The sequence below is a fragment of the Ranitomeya imitator genome, chromosome 2, assembly GCF_032444005.1.
Source record: "Ranitomeya imitator isolate aRanImi1 chromosome 2, aRanImi1.pri, whole genome shotgun sequence".
In the NCBI taxonomy this organism is placed as follows: Eukaryota; Metazoa; Chordata; class Amphibia; order Anura; family Dendrobatidae; genus Ranitomeya; species Ranitomeya imitator.
The window spans coordinates 453,769,733-453,793,351 of record NC_091283.1 but is presented as its reverse complement, the minus strand read 5'-3'; the positions used below and the strand labels follow the sequence as shown (position 1 = coordinate 453,793,351).

General features: G+C 36.2%; 1 protein-coding gene across 4 annotated transcripts in view; it reads right to left on the bottom strand.

The window, feature by feature from the left end:
- Nucleotides 1–23,094, bottom strand: part of EEF1A2 (eukaryotic translation elongation factor 1 alpha 2) — a 60,212-nt gene extending 37,118 nt beyond the window's left edge. The window contains exons 1-4 of one of the 4 annotated variants that reach the window (XM_069751117.1): nucleotides 22,972–23,094; nucleotides 17,691–17,771; nucleotides 16,874–16,994; nucleotides 838–1,018 (exon numbers count right to left, since the gene is read on the bottom strand). In XM_069751117.1, coding sequence (XP_069607218.1) covers nucleotides 838–981 — 144 coding nt within the window. In that variant the 5' untranslated portion in view covers nucleotides 982–1,018; nucleotides 16,874–16,994; nucleotides 17,691–17,771; nucleotides 22,972–23,094. Of the gene's footprint in view, nucleotides 1–837; nucleotides 1,019–2,939; nucleotides 3,282–3,859; nucleotides 4,197–16,873; nucleotides 16,995–17,690; nucleotides 17,772–22,971 lie in introns of those variants that run through there. The other 3 variants (XM_069751120.1, XM_069751116.1, XM_069751119.1) reach the window with 3 other exon arrangements.
- Between the last annotated feature and the right edge of the window lie 525 nt (nucleotides 23,095–23,619).

The following is a 23,619-nucleotide window of genomic DNA, read 5'->3' as shown; positions in this document are numbered from 1 at the left end:
TACCAGATACCCACCAACCTTTCCCTGATGGCCTTAACGGACCTGATGGCCTTCATAGATAATTCAATTACTATATGATATCCTTCAACATTATCTGCCTTTAAAGAAGTTGTCTCATAAACAACATTTATCACCTATCTACAAGATGAATGATACATTCAGACATTTCATTGGTGCAACAAGAGTCCAAGATGTAAGAGGCCCACTGTCACCTCCAAATGAGGTGGAATTGTGCATAATGATTACCGAGGGTCTGGCTGTTAACACCCCCACAGATACTGTGAATTGAGGGTTCAAAGTTCCTTCTGTGAATGGACTGGTAGTGAGCATGTGCGACCACCACAGTAAACAGGGCAGTGGTCGTACATACTCACTACCGGCTCTATTCACACAGGGCACTTTGGGACTTTGGGACCCTCGTTCTCGTGCTTTGTGGAGGTGTCAGTGGTTAGACCCTCAGTGATGATACATTTATCCTATAGGTGACAACCCTTTCAATAGTTTAATAGGATGCCATATAAATTTGGAGAATTCTGTCTTGTGTAGGATACCAGACCCAACGGTGCCATGGTTTCCATAATTTGGGTTCTTCACCATGAGGGCTCAGTCCAGATGTAATGTCATCACTGTGAACTACACAACATAATATCCCCTCTTGAATACCAGGACACATCCCCTCTTGAATACCAGGACACATACCTTCTGTCCTCCAGTGACACCCACCTACTTCCCTCTTAGGATCCTTTCTGGGACCCTGGTGAATGTTAAAGTAGCCACGGGCCAGCATCATAGAGAATGAATGACAATCTCTAAACCCAGCTTATCATTCTCACTCACCTCAGCTGCCTCCTTCTCGAACTTCTCAATAGTCCTCTTGTCAATTCCGCCACATTTATAAATCAGGTGGCCAGTGGTGGTGGATTTGCCGGAATCCACATGTCCAATGACCACGATATTGATGTGAGTCTTCTCCTTCCCCATCCTCTTGGGGGTTATGCTCAGTAGCGGGTGAGGGTATCTGAAGGAAACATAGAATGTATGTTATCAAACCTCCGATTCGTACCAGCTGTGGAGTGACCGAGGCATGTACCTGGAAATCCCCCTCTATCCCCTAAAAATAAAAAATAAATAAAGAGGACCTGTCACTAGGACCAAAGTGGCCAGAATTTGATCTTATTTTATTCCTGCTGCTTATTTTTTAAAATCTGCAATTCAGATCCAGAGATATGGAACCTATTATTTGCTACAAATTTTTAGGGGTTTTACCAAGGGGGTGTGGCTCACAAGCTAATTATGAGGAGCCAAAATACACGCCCCCGAGAATCCTGCGAGCCACGCCCCCTTGCTAAAGACCATAATATTTAGCAGTAAAGAAAATGGCACACATTTCTCGAACTTGTATGTCAGGTTTATTAAAAAAAATAATCAAACTGAATACTCCGAGAAGCAGGAGGAATAAAATAAGAACAATAACTTAGGCTTAGGGGCGACCTTATATCAAGGTATAAATATATGAGGGGACAGGACAGAGATCTTTCTAGTGATCTTTTTATACCAAGCTCTGCGTCAGGGACAAGGGGGCATCCCCTTCGTCTAGAGGAAAGGAGGTTTAATGATAATCACGCATGCAGATTCTTTACTGTAAGAGCAGTGACACTATGGAACTCTTTGCCACTACTCACTACTAAAATTCGAGGAGGGCCTGTGTGACTTTTTATTACAGGTTATGAGCACTAAATTCTGTGATAGGGTGTTGAGTCAGGGAACTAGTCTGATTGTCGTATGCGGAGTTAGGCAGGAATTATCCCGTAATAAGGAGCTTTAGCATCTGCTCCATGGGGTTTTTACCTTCCTCTGGATCAACATGTTAGGCTAGAGGTTGAACTCGATGGACTTAAAGGGCTTTTCCCATGTCCAAGACCCTATCCCAATATGTAGTAGGTGTACTAATAATAAAAATATTAGCCAATACCTCAAATTAGATATGTAGTATAGTTCTTCTGATAAGCTATGTCGCTTACCCCATGTGCAGGGCACTGCAGTAGCTTAGATATTCATGGTCACGGCCTCTCATATAGTGACAGTTAGTTGTTGGTGGTCATAACAATGGATAGCTAAGCTACTACAATGCCCTACACATGGGGTAAATGACATAGCTAATCAGAAGAACTATGCTACATTTCTAATTGGAGGCATTTTATTATTATTATACTAACTACATATTGGGATAGGATCTTGGAGATGGGAATACCTTCAACCTTAAAAACTATGAACTGCTTGCCACTTTTGGCCTGGCGATAGGTTCTCTTTGATTTATCTGGGAATGTTTCTGGGAAGGCTGAGTGACAATCAATAAACAGTCCCCATAATTGGGAACTCAGCTTTTCCAGACTCAGATAAGTAATAATTAAATACAAAATGTAAGGGAAGTGGATGAACGGAGAACAGAGCATTACTGGGATTTTTATCCTTAGTGAAACTGGTCTTTAAATATTTTCTAGCATCACCATTGCCTCTCCGCTGTGCCCTGGCATCTAATGGGGCATCAGCTGACTCCTGTCTTCTAGATCAGTCCATAACTGTCAGTGCCCTCACCCAGATCAGAAACACAACACCAAGGACAGCCTGAGAGCAGATGGGTGCCAGGTAGAGGGAGGCGGAGGAGGGGAGGGTATAGGTTGCATCAGGGAGGATCATCAGGGGACGGTAGAAAAGGACTTTTATATCCAAAGGGAGACACAACCTGTATTTAATCTGCCCTCCTGCGCCTGTAAATAGCAGAGACGGGATGGTCATGGAAAACAATAGAGTTCTAGAAGTTTTGCTGACAAACTCAGCTCTGTAGCACACCTTCTAATGAGCCGACACGTATATGTGCCATTTCAGATACGATTTATCGATCATCCGCTCAGCATCTTAATAGTTAATATAACACTGACCTTAATCATTGTTTGTTGGCTTCACAAATGTAGCAGAGCTAGATTTGTCTCCTATTTCTTTTTGTTTTTGCATTGTAGTATCTGCCTGGGGTAAGAGACAATGCAGTAGAATGGCCTGCAGTCCCATGTAAATCCATAGATATTGATCAGACCATGTTTTGTGCTACACGACAAGCTCAGCTCTGCTACATCTGACGTGCATTAAACTGACATCGTGCGCTCTGCTTGGTCTCAGTGCCCTGGTGATGGATATAGTGGAGCTGAGTTTGTCATCTACTATGCTCCATGCAGTTTTCCATAGGGCATCTCGGTGTGGCACTCAGGTCTGCTCCATCTGTGTGTGCAGATGCTGTAGCCCTCCGTGCCCGCATTCGCTGGCGCCCCCTCCCTCCCTCGTATCTTCCAGCCTCTGATGGATTTTACATTACGCCACAGATAAAATGTCTCTTTCTCCAAAATCCCAGATCCTCCATCCAGGTACAAATCATCTACTCCCCCCATACAAACCTGCCCCCACCACTCCCATCCACCAACAAATTAAAGGGGGGCTCCAAAGTAAAAAAAAATAAATATTATATATATATATATATATATATATATATATATATATATATATATAATATATATAGGGAAGTGGGTGTGGACCTGATAATAGGGGAAGATGTGATAAGGGGTGGGCAATAGAAGGGGGCTACTTGTCATGGGGATGATAAGTGGTGTGGGGGGCACACAATGGACGGATTTAAAGTTATTGAAGCCTTCATGAGTGGGGGGCTCCCAGGTGAGAGACAGGACTTACAAGCAGGAAGGCGATAAAGGGGGCTCCCAACTTATATGGGGCGGATAATGAGGGGTACAAGCATAGGGTAAGGGGGAGAGAGTGATTGGGGGTCTGCAGGCTGCAGGTGGGGAGCTCTTACCTGTGGCTGAGCTCTCAGACAGCAGGGGCTGCCGGCTCCAGATCAGCCAGTTTTATTTCTCCGGGAGGGGGTCCTCCTATTGACGGCCCCAGCGCAATGCAGTTACCCCTGCACCACAGCAATGCGGTACCGGGGATGATGGGGAGAGGAGGAGTGAGGGAGGGGGAGGAGAGATCAGGAGAGGAGGGGGCACAGCAAGAAGTGAGGGAGGAGGGGAGCACAGGAGGAGGATGACATAATGGGGGACATCACAGGCTGGGTGGGGGTCCTCCTTAATATTATGTTAGTGAATGAAGGGGACAGAGAGAGTGATGCTGCGGATGCCCAGTGTGACCAGCCTCTTGGTTGGCTGCTCTGCTGTTTCTAGGGCAGTTCCAATCATATGACATGGCTGCCTCTGTGATATAAACAGCACTGGCACTGGCTGCAATGCCAGCTGCTGCCAGTCTGGGGCATCCCACAGTTGCAGACATCATGTACAGTGAAGAGGGATGGCAGGAACAGTCTGAGGTCAGGAGGATGGCACCAGGATCTGGGAGACACAGTAGATCAGTATACAGGGATCAGTTTACAGGAGATCAGTATAGTGGGCTCAGAATACATTAAATCAGTATGTACAAGAATATAACTATTATAATACTGCCCTGCCCCCTATGCACAGGAATATAACTACTATAATACTGCCACTATGTTCAAGAATATAACTACTATAATACTGACCTCTATATACAAGAATATAGCTACTATAATACTAACCTCTATATACAAGAATATAACTACTATAATACTAACCTCTATGTACAAGAATATAACTGCTATAATACTGCCCCTATGTACAAGAATATAACTACTATAATACCGCTCCTATGTACAATAATATAACTACTATAATACCGCTCCTATATACAAGAATATAACTACTATAATACTGCCCCTATGTACAAGAATATAACTACTATAATACCGCTCCTATGTACAATAATATAACTACTATAATACCGCTCCTATATACAAGAATATAACTACTATAATACTGACCCTATGTACAAGAATATAACTACTATAATACTGCCCCTATGTATAAGAATATAACTACTATAATACTGCTCCTATGTATAAGAATATAACTACTATAATACTGCCCCTATGTGGAAGAATATAACTACTATAATACTGCCTCCTATGTACAAGAATATAACTACTATAATACTACTCCTATGTATAAGAATATAACTACTATAATACTGCCATCTATGTACAAGAATATAACTGCTGTAATACTGCCCCATGTACAAGAATATAACTACTATAATACTGCCCCTATGTACAAGAATATAACTACTATAATACTGCTCCTATGTACAAGAATATAACTACTATAATACTGCTCCTATGTACAAGAATATAACTACTATAATACTGCTCCTATGTACAAGAATATAACTACTATAATACTACCCCTATGTACAAGAATATAACTACTATAATACTGCCCCTATGTATAAGAATATAACTACTATAATACTGCTCCTATGTACAAGAATATAACTACTATAATACTGCCCCTATTTACAAGATTATAACTACTATAATACTGCCCCTATGTACAAGAATATAACTACTATAATACTGCCCCTATGTACAAGAATATAACTACTATAATACTGCCACTATGTATAAGAATATAACTACTATAATGCTGCTCCTATGTACAAGAATATAACTACTATAATACTGCCCCTATGTATAAGAATATAACTACTATAATACTGCCATCTATGTACAAGAATATAACTGCTGTAATACTGCCCCATGTACAAGAATATAACTACTATAATACTGCCCCTATGTACAAGAATATAACTACTATAATACTGCTCCTATGTACAAGAATATAACTACTATAATACTGCTCCTATGTACAAGAATATAACTACTATAATACCGCTCCTATATACAAGAATATAACTACTATAATACTGACCCTATGTACAAGAATATAACTACTATAATACTGCTCCTATGTACAAGAATATAACTACTATAATACTGCCCCTATGTATAAGAATATAACTACTATAATACTGCTCCTATGTACAAGAATATAACTACTATAATACTGCCCCTATTTACAAGATTATAACTACTATAATACTGCCCCTATGTACAAGAATATAACTACTATAATACTGCCCCTATGTACAAGAATATAACTACTATAATACTGCCACTATGTATAATATAACTACTATAATACTGCTCCTATGTACAAGAATATAACTACTATAATACTGCCCCTATGTACAAGAATATAACTACTATAATACTGCCACTATGTATAAGAATATAACTACTATAATGCTGCTCCTATGTACAAGAATATAACTACTATAATACTGCCCCTATGTATAAGAATATAACTACTATAATACTGCTCCTATGTACAAGAATATAACTACTATAATACTGCCATCTATGTACAAGAATATAACCGCTGTAATACTGCCCCATGTACAAGAATATAACTACTATAATACTGCCCCTATGTACAAGAATATAACTACTATAATACTGCTCCTATGTACAAGAATATAACTACTATAATACTGCTCCTATGTACAAGAATATAACTACTATAATACTACCCCTATGTACAAGAATATAACTACTATAATACTGCCCCTATGTATAAGAATATAACTACTATAATACTGCTCCTATGTACAAGAATATAACTACTATAATTCTGCCCCTATGTACAAGAATATAACTACTATAATACTGACACTATGTATAAGAATATAACTACTATAATACTGTTCCTATGTACAAGAATATAACTACTATAATACTGCCCCTATGTACAAGAATATAACTACTATAATACTGCCACTATGTATAAGAATATAACTACTATAATGCTGCTTCTATGTACAAGAATATAACTACTATAATACTGCCCCTATGTATAAGAATATAACTACTATAATACTGCTCCTTTGTACAAGAATATAACTACTATAATACTGCCATCTATGTACAAGAATATAACTGCTGTAATACTGCCCCATGTACAAGAATATAACTACTATAATACTGCCCCTATGTACAAGAATATAACTACTATAATACCGCTCCTATGTACAATAATATAACTACTATAATACCGCTCCTATATACAAGAATATAACTACTATAATACTGACCCTATGTACAAGAATATAACTACTATAATACTGCCCCTATGTATAAAAATATAACTACTATAATACTGCTCCTATGTATAAGAATATAACTACTATAATACTGCCCCTATGTGGAAGAATATAACTACTATAATACTGCCTCCTATGTACAAGAATATAACTACTATAATACTACTCCTATGTATAAGAATATAACTACTATAATACTGCCATCTATGTACAAGAATATAACTGCTGTAATACTGCCCCATGTACAAGAATATAACTACTATAATACTGCCCCTATGTACAAGAATATAACTACTATAATACTGCTCCTATGTACAAGAATATAACTACTATAATACTGCTCCTATGTACAAGAATATAACTACTATAATACTGCTCCTATGTACAAGAATATAACTACTATAATACTACCCCTATATACAAGAATATAACTACTATAATACTGCCCCTATGTATAAGAATATAACTACTATAATACTGCTCCTATGTACAAGAATATAACTACTATAATACTGCCCCTATTTACAAGATTATAACTACTATAATACTGCCCCTATGTACAAGAATATAACTACTATAATACTGCCCCTATGTACAAGAATATAACTACTATAATACTGCCACTATGTATAATATAACTACTATAATACTGCTCCTATGTACAAGAATATAACTACTATAATACTGCCCCTATGTACAAGAATATAACTACTATAATACTGCCACTATGTATAAGAATATAACTACTATAATGCTGCTCCTATGTACAAGAATATAACTACTATAATACTGCCCCTATGTATAAGAATATAACTACTATAATACTGCTCCTATGTACAAGAATATAACTACTATAATACTGCCATCTATGTACAAGAATATAACTGCTGTAATACTGCCCCATGTACAAGAATATAACTACTATAATACTGCCCCTATGTACAAGAATATAACTACTATAATACTGCTCCTATGTACAAGAATATAACTACTATAATACTGCTCCTATGTACAAGAATATAACTACTATAATACTACCCCTATGTACAAGAATATAACTACTATAATACTGCCCCTATGTATAAGAATATAACTACTATAATACTGCTCCTATGTACAAGAATATAACTACTATAATTCTGCCCCTATGTACAAGAATATAACTACTATAATACTGACACTATGTATAAGAATATAACTACTATAATACTGTTCCTATGTACAAGAATATAACTACTATAATACTGCCCCTATGTACAAGAATATAAGTACTATAATACTGCCCCTATGTACAAGAATACAACTACTATAATACTGCCCTATGTATAAGAATATAACTACTATAATACTGCTCCTATGTACAAGAATATAACTACTATAATACTGCCCCTATGTACAAGAATACAACTACTATAATACTGCCCTATGTATAAGAATATAACTAGTATAATACTGCTCCTATGTACAAGAATATAACTACTATAATACTGCCCCTATGTATAATATAACTACTATAATACTGTCCATATGTTCAAGAATATAACTACTATAATACTGCCCCTATGTTCAAGAATATAACTACTATAATACTGCTGCTTATGTACAAGAATATAACTACTATAATACTGCTGCTTATGTACAAGAATATAACTACTATAATACTGCCCCTATGTATAATATAACTACTATAATACTGCCTCTATGTACAAGAATATAACTACTATAATACTGCTCCTATGTACAAGAATATAACTACTATAATACTGCTCCTATGTACAAGAATATAACTACTATAATACTGCTCCTATGTACAAGAATATAACTACTATAATACTGCCTCCTATGTACAAGAATATAACGACTATAATACTGCCCCTATGTACAAGAATATAACCACTATAATACTGTTCCTATGTACAAGAATATAACTACTATAATACTGCCCCTATGTACAAGAATATAACTACTATAATACTGCTCCTATATACAAGAATATAACTACTATAATACTGCTCCTATATACAAGAATATAACCACTATAATACTGTTCCTATGTACAAGAATATAACTACTATAATACTGCCCCTATGTACAAGAATATAACTACTATAATACTGACGCTATGTATAAGAATATAACTACTATAATACTGCTCCTATATACAAGAATATAACCACTATAATACTGTTCGTATGTACAAGAATATAACCACTATAATACTGTTCCTATGTACAAGAATATAACTACTATAATACTGACACTATGTATAAGAATATAACTACTATAATACTGTTCCTATGTACAAGAATATAACTACTATAATACTGCCCCTATGTACAAGAATATAAGTACTATAATACTGCCCCTATGTACAAGAATACAACTACTATAATACTGCCCTATGTATAAGAATATAACTACTATAATACTGCTCCTATGTACAAGAATATAACTACTATAATACTGCCCCTATTTACAAGATTATAACTACTATAATACTGCCCCTATGTACAAGAATATAACTACTATAATACTGCCCCTATGTACAAGAATATAACTACTATAATACTGCCACTATGTATAATATAACTACTATAATACTGCTCCTATGTACAAGAATATAACTACTATAATACTGCCCCTATGTACAAGAATATAACTACGATAATACTGCCACTATGTATAAGAATATAACTACTATAATGCTGCTCCTATGTACAAGAATATAACTACTATAATACTGCCCCTATGTATAAGAATATAACTACTATAATACTGCCATCTATGTACAAGAATATAACTGCTGTAATACTGCCCCATGTACAAGAATATAACTACTATAATACTGCCCCTATGTACAAGAATATAACTACTATAATACTGCTCCTATGTACAAGAATATAACTACTATAATACTGCTCCTATGTACAAGAATATAACTACTATAATACTGCTCCTATGTACAAGAATATAACTACTATAATACTGCCCCTATGTATAAGAATATAACTACTATAATACTGCTCCTATGTACAAGAATATAACTACTATAATACTGCCCCTATTTACAAGATTATATCTACTATAATACTGCCCCTATGTACAAGAATATAACTACTATAATACTGCCCCTATGTACAAGAATATAACTACTATAATACTGCCACTATGTATAATATAACTACTATAATACTGCTCCTATGTACAAGAATATAACTACTATAATACTGCCCCTATGTACAAGAATATAACTACTATAATACTGCCACTATGTATAAGAATATAACTACTATAATGCTGCTCCTATGTACAAGAATATAACTACTATAATACTGCCCCTATGTATAAGAATATAACTACTATAATACTGCTCCTATGTACAAGAATATAACTACTATAATACTGCCATCTATGTACAAGAATATAACTGCTGTAATACTGCCCCATGTACAAGAATATAACTACTATAATACTGCCCCTATGTACAAGAATATAACTACTATAATACTGCTCCTATGTACAAGAATATAACTACTATAATACTGCTCCTATGTACAAGAATATAACTACTATAATACTACCCCTATGTACAAGAATATAACTACTATAATACTGCCCCTATGTATAAGAATATAACTACTATAATACTGCTCCTATGTACAAGAATATAACTACTATAATTCTGCCCCTATGTACAAGAATATAACTACTATAATACTGACACTATGTATAAGAATATAACTACTATAATACTGTTCCTATGTACAAGAATATAACTACTATAATACTGCCCCTATGTACAAGAATATAACTACTATAATACTGCCACTATGTATAAGAATATAACTACTATAATGCTGCTTCTATGTACAAGAATATAACTACTATAATACTGCCCCTATGTATAAGAATATAACTACTATAATACTGCTCCTATGTACAAGAATATAACTACTATAATACTGCCATCTATGTACAAGAATATAACTGCTGTAATACTGCCCCATGTACAAGAATATAACTACTATAATACTGCCCCTATGTACAAGAATATAACTACTATAATACCGCTCCTATGTACAATAATATAACTACTATAATACCGCTCCTATATACAAGAATATAACTACTATAATACTGACCCTATGTACAAGAATATAACTACTATAATACTGCCCCTATGTATAAGAATATAACTACTATAATACTGCTCCTATGTATAAGAATATAACTACTATAATACTGCCCCTATGTGGAAGAATATAACTACTATAATACTGCCTCCTATGTACAAGAATATAACTACTATAATACTACTCCTATGTATAAGAATATAACTACTATAATACTGCCATCTATGTACAAGAATATAACTGCTGTAATACTGCCCCATGTACAAGAATATAACTACTATAATACTGCCCCTATGTACAAGAATATAACTACTATAATACTGCTCCTATGTACAAGAATATAACTACTATAATACTGCTCCTATGTACAAGAATATAACTACTATAATACTGCTCCTATGTACAAGAATATAACTACTATAATACTACCCCTATATACAAGAATATAACTACTATAATACTGCCCCTATGTATAAGAATATAACTACTATAATACTGCTCCTATGTACAAGAATATAACTACTATAATACTGCCCCTATTTACAAGATTATAACTACTATAATACTGCCCCTATGTACAAGAATATAACTACTATAATACTGCCCCTATGTACAAGAATATAACTACTATAATACTGCCACTATGTATAATATAACTACTATAATACTGCTCCTATGTACAAGAATATAACTACTATAATACTGCCCCTATGTACAAGAATATAACTACTATAATACTGCCACTATGTATAAGAATATAACTACTATAATGCTGCTCCTATGTACAAGAATATAACTACTATAATACTGCCCCTATGTATAAGAATATAACTACTATAATACTGCTCCTATGTACAAGAATATAACTACTATAATACTGCCATCTATGTACAAGAATATAACTGCTGTAATACTGCCCCATGTACAAGAATATAACTACTATAATACTGCCCCTATGTACAAGAATATAACTACTATAATACTGCTCCTATGTACAAGAATATAACTACTATAATACTGCTCCTATGTACAAGAATATAACTACTATAATACTACCCCTATGTACAAGAATATAACTACTATAATACTGCCCCTATGTATAAGAATATAACTACTATAATACTGCTCCTATGTACAAGAATATAACTACTATAATTCTGCCCCTATGTACAAGAACATAACTACTATAATACTGACACTATGTATAAGAATATAACTACTATAATACTGTTCCTATGTACAAGAATATAACTACTATAATACTGCCCCTATGTACAAGAATATAAGTACTATAATACTGCCCCTATGTACAAGAATACAACTACTATAATACTGCCCTATGTATAAGAATATAACTACTATAATACTGCTCCTATGTACAAGAATATAACTACTATAATACTGCCCCTATGTACAAGAATACAACTACTATAATACTGCCCTATGTATAAGAATATAACTACTATAATACTGCTCCTATGTACAAGAATATAACTACTATAATACTGCCCCTATGTATAATATAACTACTATAATACTGTCCATATGTTCAAGAATATAACTACTATAATACTGCCCCTATGTTCAAGAATATAACTACTATAATACTGCTGCTTATGTACAAGAATATAACTACTATAATACTGCTGCTTATGTACAAGAATATAACTACTATAATACTGCCCCTATGTATAATATAACTACTATAATACTGCCTCTATGTACAAGAATATAACTACTATAATACTGCTCCTATGTACAAGAATATAACTACTATAATACTGCTCCTATGTACAAGAATATAACTACTATAATACTGCTCCTATGTACAAGAATATAACTACTATAATACTGCCTCCTATGTACAAGAATATAACGACTATAATACTGCCCCTATGTACAAGAATATAACCACTATAATACTGTTCCTATGTACAAGAATATAACTACTATAATACTGCCCCTATGTACAAGAATATAACTACTATAATACTGCTCCTATATACAAGAATATAACTACTATAATACTGCTCCTATATACAAGAATATAACCACTATAATACTGTTCCTATGTACAAGAATATAACTACTATAATACTGCCCCTATGTACAAGAATATAACTACTATAATACTGACACTATGTATAAGAATATAACTACTATAATACTGCTCCTATATACAAGAATATAACCACTATAATACTGTTCCTATGTACAAGAATATAACCACTATAATACTGTTCCTATGTACAAGAATATAACTACTATAATACTGACACTATGTATAAGAATATAACTACTATAATACTGTTCCTATGTACAAGAATATAACTACTATAATACTGCCCCTATGTACAAGAATATAAGTACTATAATACTGCCCCTATGTACAAGAATACAACTACTATAATACTGCCCTATGTATAAGAATATAACTACTATAATACTGCTCCTATGTACAAGAATATAACTACTATAATACTGCCCCTATGTACAAGAATACAACTACTATAATACTGCCCTATGTATAAGAATATAACTACTATAATACTGCTCCTATGTACAAGAATATAACTACTATAATACTGCCCCTATGTATAATATAACTACTATAATACTGTCCATATGTTCAAGAATATAACTACTATAATACTGCCCCTATGTTCAAGAATATAACTACTATAATACTGCTGCTTATGTACAAGAATATAACTACTATAATACTGCTGCTTATGTACAAGAATATAACTACTATAATACTGCTCCTATGTACAAGAATATAACTACTATAATACTGCTCCTATGTACAAGAATATAACTACTATAATACTGCTCCTATGTACAAGAATATAACTACTATAATACTGCCTCCTATGTACAAGAATATAACGACTATAATACTGCCCCTATGTACAAGAATATAACCACTATAATACTGTTCCTATGTACAAGAATATAACTACTATAATACTGCCCCTATGTACAAGAATATAACTACTATAATACTGCTCCTATATACAAGAATATAACCACTATAATACTGCTCCTATATACAAGAATATAACCACTATAATACTGTTCCTATGTACAAGAATATAACTACTATAATACTGCCCCTATGTACAAGAATATAACTACTATAATACTGCTCCTATATACAAGAATATAACTACTATAATACTGCTCCTATGTACAAGAATATAACTACTATAATACTGCCCCTATGTACAAGAATATAACTACTATAATACTGACACTATGTATAAGAATATAACTACTATAATACTGTTCCTATGTACAAGAATATAACGACTATAATACTGCCCCTATGTACAAGAATATAACCACTATAATACTGTTCCTATGTACAAGAATATAACTACTATAATACTGCCCCTATGTACAAGAATATAACTACTATAATACTGCTCCTATATACAAGAATATAACTACTATAATACTGCTCCTATGTACAAGAATATAACTACTATAATACTGCCCCTATGTACAAGAATATAACTACTATAATACTGACACTATGTATAAGAATATAACTACTATAATACTGTCCCTATGTACAAGAATATAACTACTATAATACTGCCCCTATGTACAAGAATATAACTACTATAATACTGCTGCTTACGTACAAGAATATAACTACTATAATACTGCCCCTATGTACAAGAATATAACTACTATAATACTGCTGCTTATGTACAAGAATATAACTACTATAATACTGCCCCTATGTACAAGAATATAACTACTATAATACTGACACTATGTATAAGAATATAACTACTATAATACTGTTCCTATGTACATGAATATAACGACTATAATACTGCCCCCTATGTACAAGAATATAACCACTATAATACTGTTCCTATGTACAAGAATATAACTACTATAATACTGCCCATATGTACAAGAATATAACTACTATAATACTGCTCCTATATACAAGAATATAACTACTATAATACTGCTCCTATGTACAAGAATATAACTACTATAATACTGCCCCCATGTACAAGAATATAACTACTATAATACTGACACTATGTATAAGAATATAATTACTATAATACTGTCCCTATGTACAAGAATATAACTACTATAATACTGCCCCTATGTACAAGAATATAACTACTATAATACTGCTGCTTATGTACAAGAATATAACTACTATAATACTGCCCCTATGTACAAGAATATAACTACTATAATACTGCTGCTTATGTACAAGAATATAACTACTATAATACTGCCCCTATGTACAAGAATATAACTACTATAATACTGCTGCTTATGTACAAGAATATAACTACTATAATACTGCCCCTATGTACAAGAATATAACTACTATAATACTGCCCCTATGTACAAGAATATAACTACTATAATACTGACACTATGTATAAGAATATAACTACTATAATACTGTCCCTATGTACAAGAATATAACTACTATAATACTGCCCCTATGTTTAAGAATATAACTACTATAATACTGCTGCTTATGTACAAGAATATAACTACTATAATACTGCCCCTATGTACAAGAATATAACTACTATAATACTGCCTCTATGTATAAGAATATAACTACTATAATACTGCCCCCATGTACAAGAATATAACTACTATAATACTGACACTATGTATAAGAATATAATTACTATAATACTGTCCCTATGTACAAGAATATAACTGCTATAATACTGCCCCTATGTACAAGAATATAACTACTATAATACTGCTGCTTATGTACAAGAATATAACTACTATAATACTGACACTATGTATAAGAATATAACTACTATAATACTGCCACTATGTATAAGAATATAACTACTATAATACTGACACTATGTATAAGAATATAACTACTATAATACTGCTGCTTATGTACAAGAATATAACTACTATAATACTGCCCCTATGTACAAGAATATAACTACTATAATACTGCTGCTTATGTACAAGAATATAACTACTATAATACTGCCCCTATGTACAAGAATATAACTACTATAATACTGCCCCTATGTACAAGAATATAGCTACTATAATACTGCCATCTATGTATAAGAATATAACTACTATAATACTGCCCACTATAAAATTCCTCTGCTTCCACCACTTAGCTGCTGTATATAACTTTTTTTTCCGGCTTTCAGAACCCTGGATAGTGACCACTCTCCATCTATGTAAATTTCTCCTGATTATGTAATTTTTCTTATTTAGAGGGAAGTGTAATTTCCACAGACATGAGTACTTACCCAGTCATTTGTTCATATTCCTAACTAATGCAATTTCTCCAGATGTTGCATTACTGAAAATCAATCCACAGCCCTCAGTGTTGTGCTGGGGGGGATCCTGTTTTGTTGCCCCCGATATAAAGCACTTTATATAGACGGTGTAATGTCCCAAAGGAGGAAATGAAATGTATAGCTATATATCTTTATGGTGACATTTATATGGCAATAGCCCTTTTATTTCTTTTATTTGCTGCTGTAATTGTATCCAGTCTTTTCAAGTCTTTCTCAGCTAACCACAGCAGTTGCACAAATATGTCTCCTGTCCTGATTGTTTCCCACAATGGATCCGTGCAGGGGAAATATATGAAATGTTGTTTAGATGGACTCCTGCTTGTTTACCTCACAGACTGGAAACAACTGTAACAAACTCTCTGCTGTAAGAAGTATTAGTTCTGGACGGAAAGTGTTCGTCCTCTGAGTTGAAATAAAACGTTGCCATTTACTCACAGAATGCAGAGATCTTAAAGAATGTACAAAATAAAAACACAGTGAATAATATAATATTTATTGCATTTAATTATACAATATGGAATATATTATGACCCATAAAAATGTCTTATAAAGTAAACTTCCAGAAAGATTTATTTATTTTACAACAGAGCTCCATCTGCTGGTCAAACATTATTATTACACCTAAATGCTATATGTCTGAATATGCTTGCACTTCCTCAATCTTGCCACAAGTTGGCAGCATCTTCTTGTACTTTATGGAGTTTTTATTCTTAGGGGACACCTATGGAGGAAGCATTAACCCTAAGAATGCTTTCGGATGTAGAAATTTCTCATATAAAACGTAAGACTTGTGTTTTCAAGCCTCTTTTCCGGAACAGTTTCAAAATCTCTTCTTGCTGTCATGCAATGGAAACATCTGCTGTTTACATTCAGTTGCTAAACCTCATCTGACTTATTCCTGGGTATATGAAGGTTATTTCTTACAATGTATCCAGTGTAGACAAGCTTCAGTAAGCATAACCCATCAGTATCACAGATCTCTCCTGGTCTGGAATTGTGATTCCTATCTGCATTGTAACAACCCACCAGCTGTGTGAACAGGCCTAGGTCAGTTAAAGGGTTATTGATAAGTAGTGCTTGCAAAAATAAGCACTTTTGCAATTTACAGCTTATTAAAATTTGCCGCCATTCTTGAGATATTTACCATTTTCTTTGGTTTACAGTTGGTTGCCTTGGTTACAGACCACTGGTGCTAGACAGCACAACACATGCTGTGCAATACAAGCTGCAAACAAGAAAAAAGTGTTAGTATTTTAAAAACGGCTGAAAATTTGTATTAAGCAGTAAATGACACAATTGTTTTTATTTACAAGCACTATCCAAACAGTACTTATTATGAAGATGGGAATAACCCTTTAAGAAGTGACTGACAGAACAGGACCTCTCAAGGACTTGTATTCACTTGGGATCATGAGTGGTAATATGTGCTTGAGCACAGCAGAACTGAGTGTGATATACAGTGGCATGTAAAAGTTTGGGCACCCCTGGTCAAAATTACTGTTATTGTGAACAGTTAAGCAAGTTGAAGATGAAATGATCTCTAAAAGGCCTGAAGATAAAGATGACACATTTCCTTTGTATTTTAACCCCTTCGAACCGAAGCCTGTTTTCACCTTCCTGAACAAGCCAATTTTTACAATTCTGACCACTGTCCCTTTATGAGGTTATAACTCTGGAACGCATCAATGGATCCCACGGATTCTGACATTGTTTTCTCGTGACATATTGTACATCATGATAAAATTTCTTTTATATGAAATGCATTTATTTGTGAAAAAAAAATAAAAATTTGTCAAAAATTTGGAAAACTTTTAATTTTTATACCCTTAAATCAGAGAGTCATATCGCACAAAAATAGTTAATAAATAACATTTCCCACGTGTCTACTTTACATCAGCACAATTTTGGAAACATCATTTTTTTTTTGTTAGGAAGTTATAAGGGTTAAAGGTTGACCAGCGACTTCTCATTTTTACAACAAAATTTGCAAAACCATTTTTTTAGGGACCATATCACATTTGAAGGGACTTTGAGGGGCCTATATGGAAGAAAATGCACCCCTCAGTATATTAACCCTTCAGGTGCTTGGAATGTGGTAGGAAAAATAAACATTTCCTTTTTTTTTAACAAAAATTTTTTACTTTAGACCTTTTTTTTTTTTTTTTTGCAAAGGTACCAGGAGAAAATGGACCATACATTTTGTGGTGCAAATTCTCTTGAGCATTCCGATACCCCATATGTGAGGGAAATCTACTGTTTGGGCGCACAGCAGGGCTCAGAAGGGAAGAAGCACCATTTGACTTTTTGAATGTAAAATTTGCTGGAATAATTAGCAGATGCCATGTCGCGTTTGGAGTGCCTCTGATGTGCCTAAACAGTGGAAACCCCCAACAAGTGACACCATTTTGGAAACTAGACCCCTTTGGAAACTTATCTAGATGTGAATCGAGCACCTTGAACCCACAGGTTCTTCACAGTAGCTTATAACGTTAAGCCATGAAAATAAAATCACATTTTCCCTTAGAAAACTTATCTAGATGTGTGGTGAGCAGTGCACCATGAACCTACAGGTGCTTCACAGAAGTTTATAACATTAAGCCATAAAAATAAAAAAAAAATCACATTTTTCACAGATAAATCTTTTTTAGCCCCAAATTTAGCATTTTCATAAATGTGACAGGAGAAATTGCTCCATACAATTTGTTGTGCAATTTCTCCTGAGTGCGCAGATACCCAATATGTGGAGGATAACCACTGTTTGGGCACACGGCAGGGCTTGGAAGGGAAGGAACGTCATTTGACTTTTTGAATGTAAGATTTGCTGGAATAATTGGCATTTCAATAATAATTAGCAGACGCCATGTACGCAGATACCCCATATGTGAGGGAAATCTACTGTTTGGGCGCACGGCAGGGCTTGGAAGGGAAGGAGCGCTATTTGACTTTTTGAATGTAAGATTTGATGTAATAATTAGGGGATACCATGTTGTGTTTGGAGAGCTCCTGTTGTGCCAAAACAGTGCAAACCCCCAACAAGTGTCACCATTTTGGAAACTAGACCCCTTTGGAAACTTATCTAGATGTGAATCGAGCACCTTGAACCCACAGGTTCTTCACAGTAGCACACGTTAAGCCATGAAAATAAAATCACATTTTCCTGCAAAAAATTTTTTAGCTACAAGTTTTGTATTTTCACAAGGGTAACAGGAGAAAATAGACCCCAAATTTGTTTTGCAGTGTCGTCGAACACTACTTTTGAGGCAAAGCTCAGTTGGGAAGTAGTGTCATATTACAGTGCAGACTTTGCTGCACTTGTTTAAGGGTGCCATGTTACATTGGTTGAGCCCCTGAGGTGCCAACACAGCAGAACCCCCACAAAGTGACCCCATTTTACAAGCTACACCTCTCAGTGAATTCATCTAGGGAGTGCAGTGATTATATTGACACCACAGGTGTGTCATAGAATTCATACCCTTGAGCAGTGAAGAAAAAAATAATTTACCTTTTTACCACCAAGATTGTGTGTTAGACCCAAGTTTTACATTTTCTTACTGGGAAATGGGTAAAAATGGGACCAAAATTTGTCCCACAATTTCTACTGAATGTGGCAATACCCCATATGTGGCTGTACAGTGCTACTTAGCCATACGGAGAGACTCGGGAGGAACAGAGCGCTGTTTGCCTCCTGGAACACTGAGTTTCCTAGAATAGTTTGCAGATTCCATATACAGAGCCCTAAGTGCTAGAAAAGCAGAATCCCCCCTCAAGTGACCCCATTTTGACTCCATGGGTGTTTTCCAGAAACAGACAGCATTGGATGTTGCTGAGTGAAAATTGCAAACTGCCGGTGTAGTGACCAGTACATTGTAGGGACCAGTACGTTGCAGACACCAGTACGTTATACCCAGTCCGTGCTTCTGGAGACATGCACCCATAAGTTAGGTGGGCTTTCACCACTACAGAAATGCCAAACATGTGGGCGCTAAATGGAGCTAAATGTGGTTTAGGCACACTGGGGCTCAGAAGGGAGGGAGCATTTGGATTTGGGAGCGGAGAATTTGCTGAATTTCTTTTGGGGGGCGAGGAGCCATTTCGCTTTTCCAGAGCCTTTGTGCTACCAGTAACGTGGAAACCCCCTATATTTACGTTAACAGATGACGGACCTGAGTGGGGAATTGTTTTTTTTGTGGATTGAGTTGAAGCTTTTATTGGGAACATTTTACATATCATTTATGATCTCATTTATCTGACACTCTATGCTGAGCACTTACATTGGGGTTTCCATCTAAATCTCCGAGTAACGTGACAGATGAAATCCCTGATGGATTCAATCACTATGAGGCAGCAGATTTACTCTGGATTCTGTCTGGCAGTGGCGTATCTAGGGGGGGGCAGCCGGGGCATGTGCCCCAGGCATAGCTGGCAAGGGGGCGCAGTCGGGCCGCCTAATTCGGCGGTCCGCAGTGTCTCCCCCGGCGGCTGCATTCTGCCGCCCCCGATCTGGGAGTCAGCTGTTCTCTGTGCCGACTATCAAGCTGACAGCTGGCACAGAAGCTGCAGAGTGCCGGCTCCCAAAGTGTGCAGAGGTGGAGGGGAGCCCCTGCAGAGTGGCTGCGGCGGGCAGGGACAAATCCCTGCAGCTCCGCTGCCCAGCGATTGGTCTTCCTGCTTCCTCTTGCTTCCTCTCACACAGACGCGCCGCTGGATGACGTCATCATTCAGCGGCCGGCTGTGTCAGAGGAAGGCGATGAGATGCTGCGGCAGAGCGCGAGGAGAGGTGAGAGGTGTATGTGAATGTGTGTATGTGAATGTGTGTGTGTATGTGAATGTGTGTGTGTGAGTGTGTGTGTGTGTGTGTATGTGAATGTGTGTATGTGTGTGTGAACGTGTGTATTTGAATATGTGTGTGTGTGAATGTGTGTGTGTGTGTATGTGTGTATGGGAATGTGTGTATGTATGTGTGAATGTGTGTATGTGAATGTGTGTATGTGTGTGTGAATGTGTGTGTATGTGTGAATAGTGTGAATATGTGTGTGTATGTGTTGTAGGGATTGTACTCGATCAGGTGCGGCGGATGACACTCTGGAGGCACGTTTCATTAAAAGTTCACAGGTTTATTGCTCAATAAACCACATAGGAACAGGAACAACAGGTAAACAGTCTTACTTCAGACAGTTGAATCCTCAATGTCCATGGTAGAGCTCCGCTCTCTCTCAGACCTGTAGGCATACAGGCTGTGCCATGTCCAAAACCTATGCTTTCCAGCCTAAATATGGTCTCTGTGTGCTGTTCAGGACATCTGTCCCCACTTGGAACCGTCCAACACACAGGCCACTCTGCAGTGTCCAGCCAGGACACATGGAAGTCTGTCCACTCTTGCAAATAACAAGTGACTGGCACACTCCGGACGTGTTGTGATGCAAAATAGGGGGTTTATTATACATACAGTAAACACAAACGTTTCGGTCGTAACTGGACCTTCATCAGTGTGCTAAAGGAAAATATACAAAGAGAGTGATATCCAAAGCATAAAGGAACAAAATACAGAAAATAAACATAAACAAAACACAATCAAAATAAACAAAAGTATATACAACACAAAAGTCATGATACAGAAATGAGTGATAACCCCATTAGGGGACCATCAAACAAGATTTCCGAGATATTCATGCTGGAAAAAATTGAACGTGTACGTGAAGGTATGGTGACGCGCCAAGAAAGAAGAAGGAACTAGGGGATGGAGGTATGAAAAAGGTGATGATGAGAGACACACTTTACCGTGGGGTATGGGTGAAAAGGTAAACCTACCTAGATTACTAGTATGTTGGAGGAGCCCCACAAGTTAGAACTAAGATGCATCTGAAGGGAAAAATAAAGTGCATGTAGAGATAACCCTGTACGTGCCTATATGGACCATACGTAATACTATAGGGCTTATGGTGCCATGTAAAATAGTTACATACCGGAAGCCTGAAGCTATATAGAATTCAGGTTGTAGAAGCAGTACATAGACGCAGGGGAGTATGTCCCAGGTGGCGCTAACTGCAGGGGAAATAGGTATGATATAAATTGTGCCAGTGAGCTACTAGATAATATAGGAGTATGGTACATACCAGAGGAAAGCATGAAGCTATATAGATCCCAGGTTGTAGAAGCAATTTGCTGATGCAGGGTAGTGTGTCACAGGTGACACTATCTGCAGGAGGGATAGGTATGATATGACATAGATGGCGCTAGTGAGCCACTAGATAGTGAAGGTATATGGTACACAGGACTTACCCACCCAGTAAATATGAAGCCACGCGGTGTCACCGCTGTTAAGGGCTAAGAGGGAAGTGCACGCTATCTGTATAAGAAAAGTAAATTGTATGAGGGATGCCACCCTGCACTGCTATAATAGAGAGCGTGCAGTGTCTGGGACTTACCAGCCTGATGAATGGAGGGAGCACGCAGTGTCCACTGCAAGTGCAGGCTGGGGAACGGAGCACCAGGGACCTCCTTATATAGTGGGGAAGAGGAATGGTGTGTGCATAGTGTTGCCGGAGAAGTGAGGCTGGAGGGGGCGGGGTGTGGTGACATAAGTGTCACTTATCTTTTCTTATACAGATAGCGTGCACTTCCCTCTTAGCCCTTAACAGCGGTGACACCGCGTGGCTTCATATTTACTGGGTGGGTAAGTCCTGTGTACCATATACCTTCACTATCTAGTGGCTCACTAGCGCCATCTATGTCATATCATACCTATCCCTCCTGCAGATAGTGTCACCTGTGACACACTACCCTGCATCAGCAAATTGCTTCTACAACCTGGGATCTATATAGCTTCAGGCTTTCCTCTGGTATGTACCATACTCCTATATTATCTAGTAGCTCACTGGCACAATTTATATCATACCTATTTCCCCTGCAGTTAGCGCCACCTGGGACATACTCCCCTGCGTCTATGTACTGCTTCTACAACCTGAATTCTATATAGCTTCAGGCTTCCGGTATGTAACTATTTTACATGGCACCATAAGCCCTATAGTATTACGTATGGTCCATATAGGCACGTACAGGGTTATCTCTACATG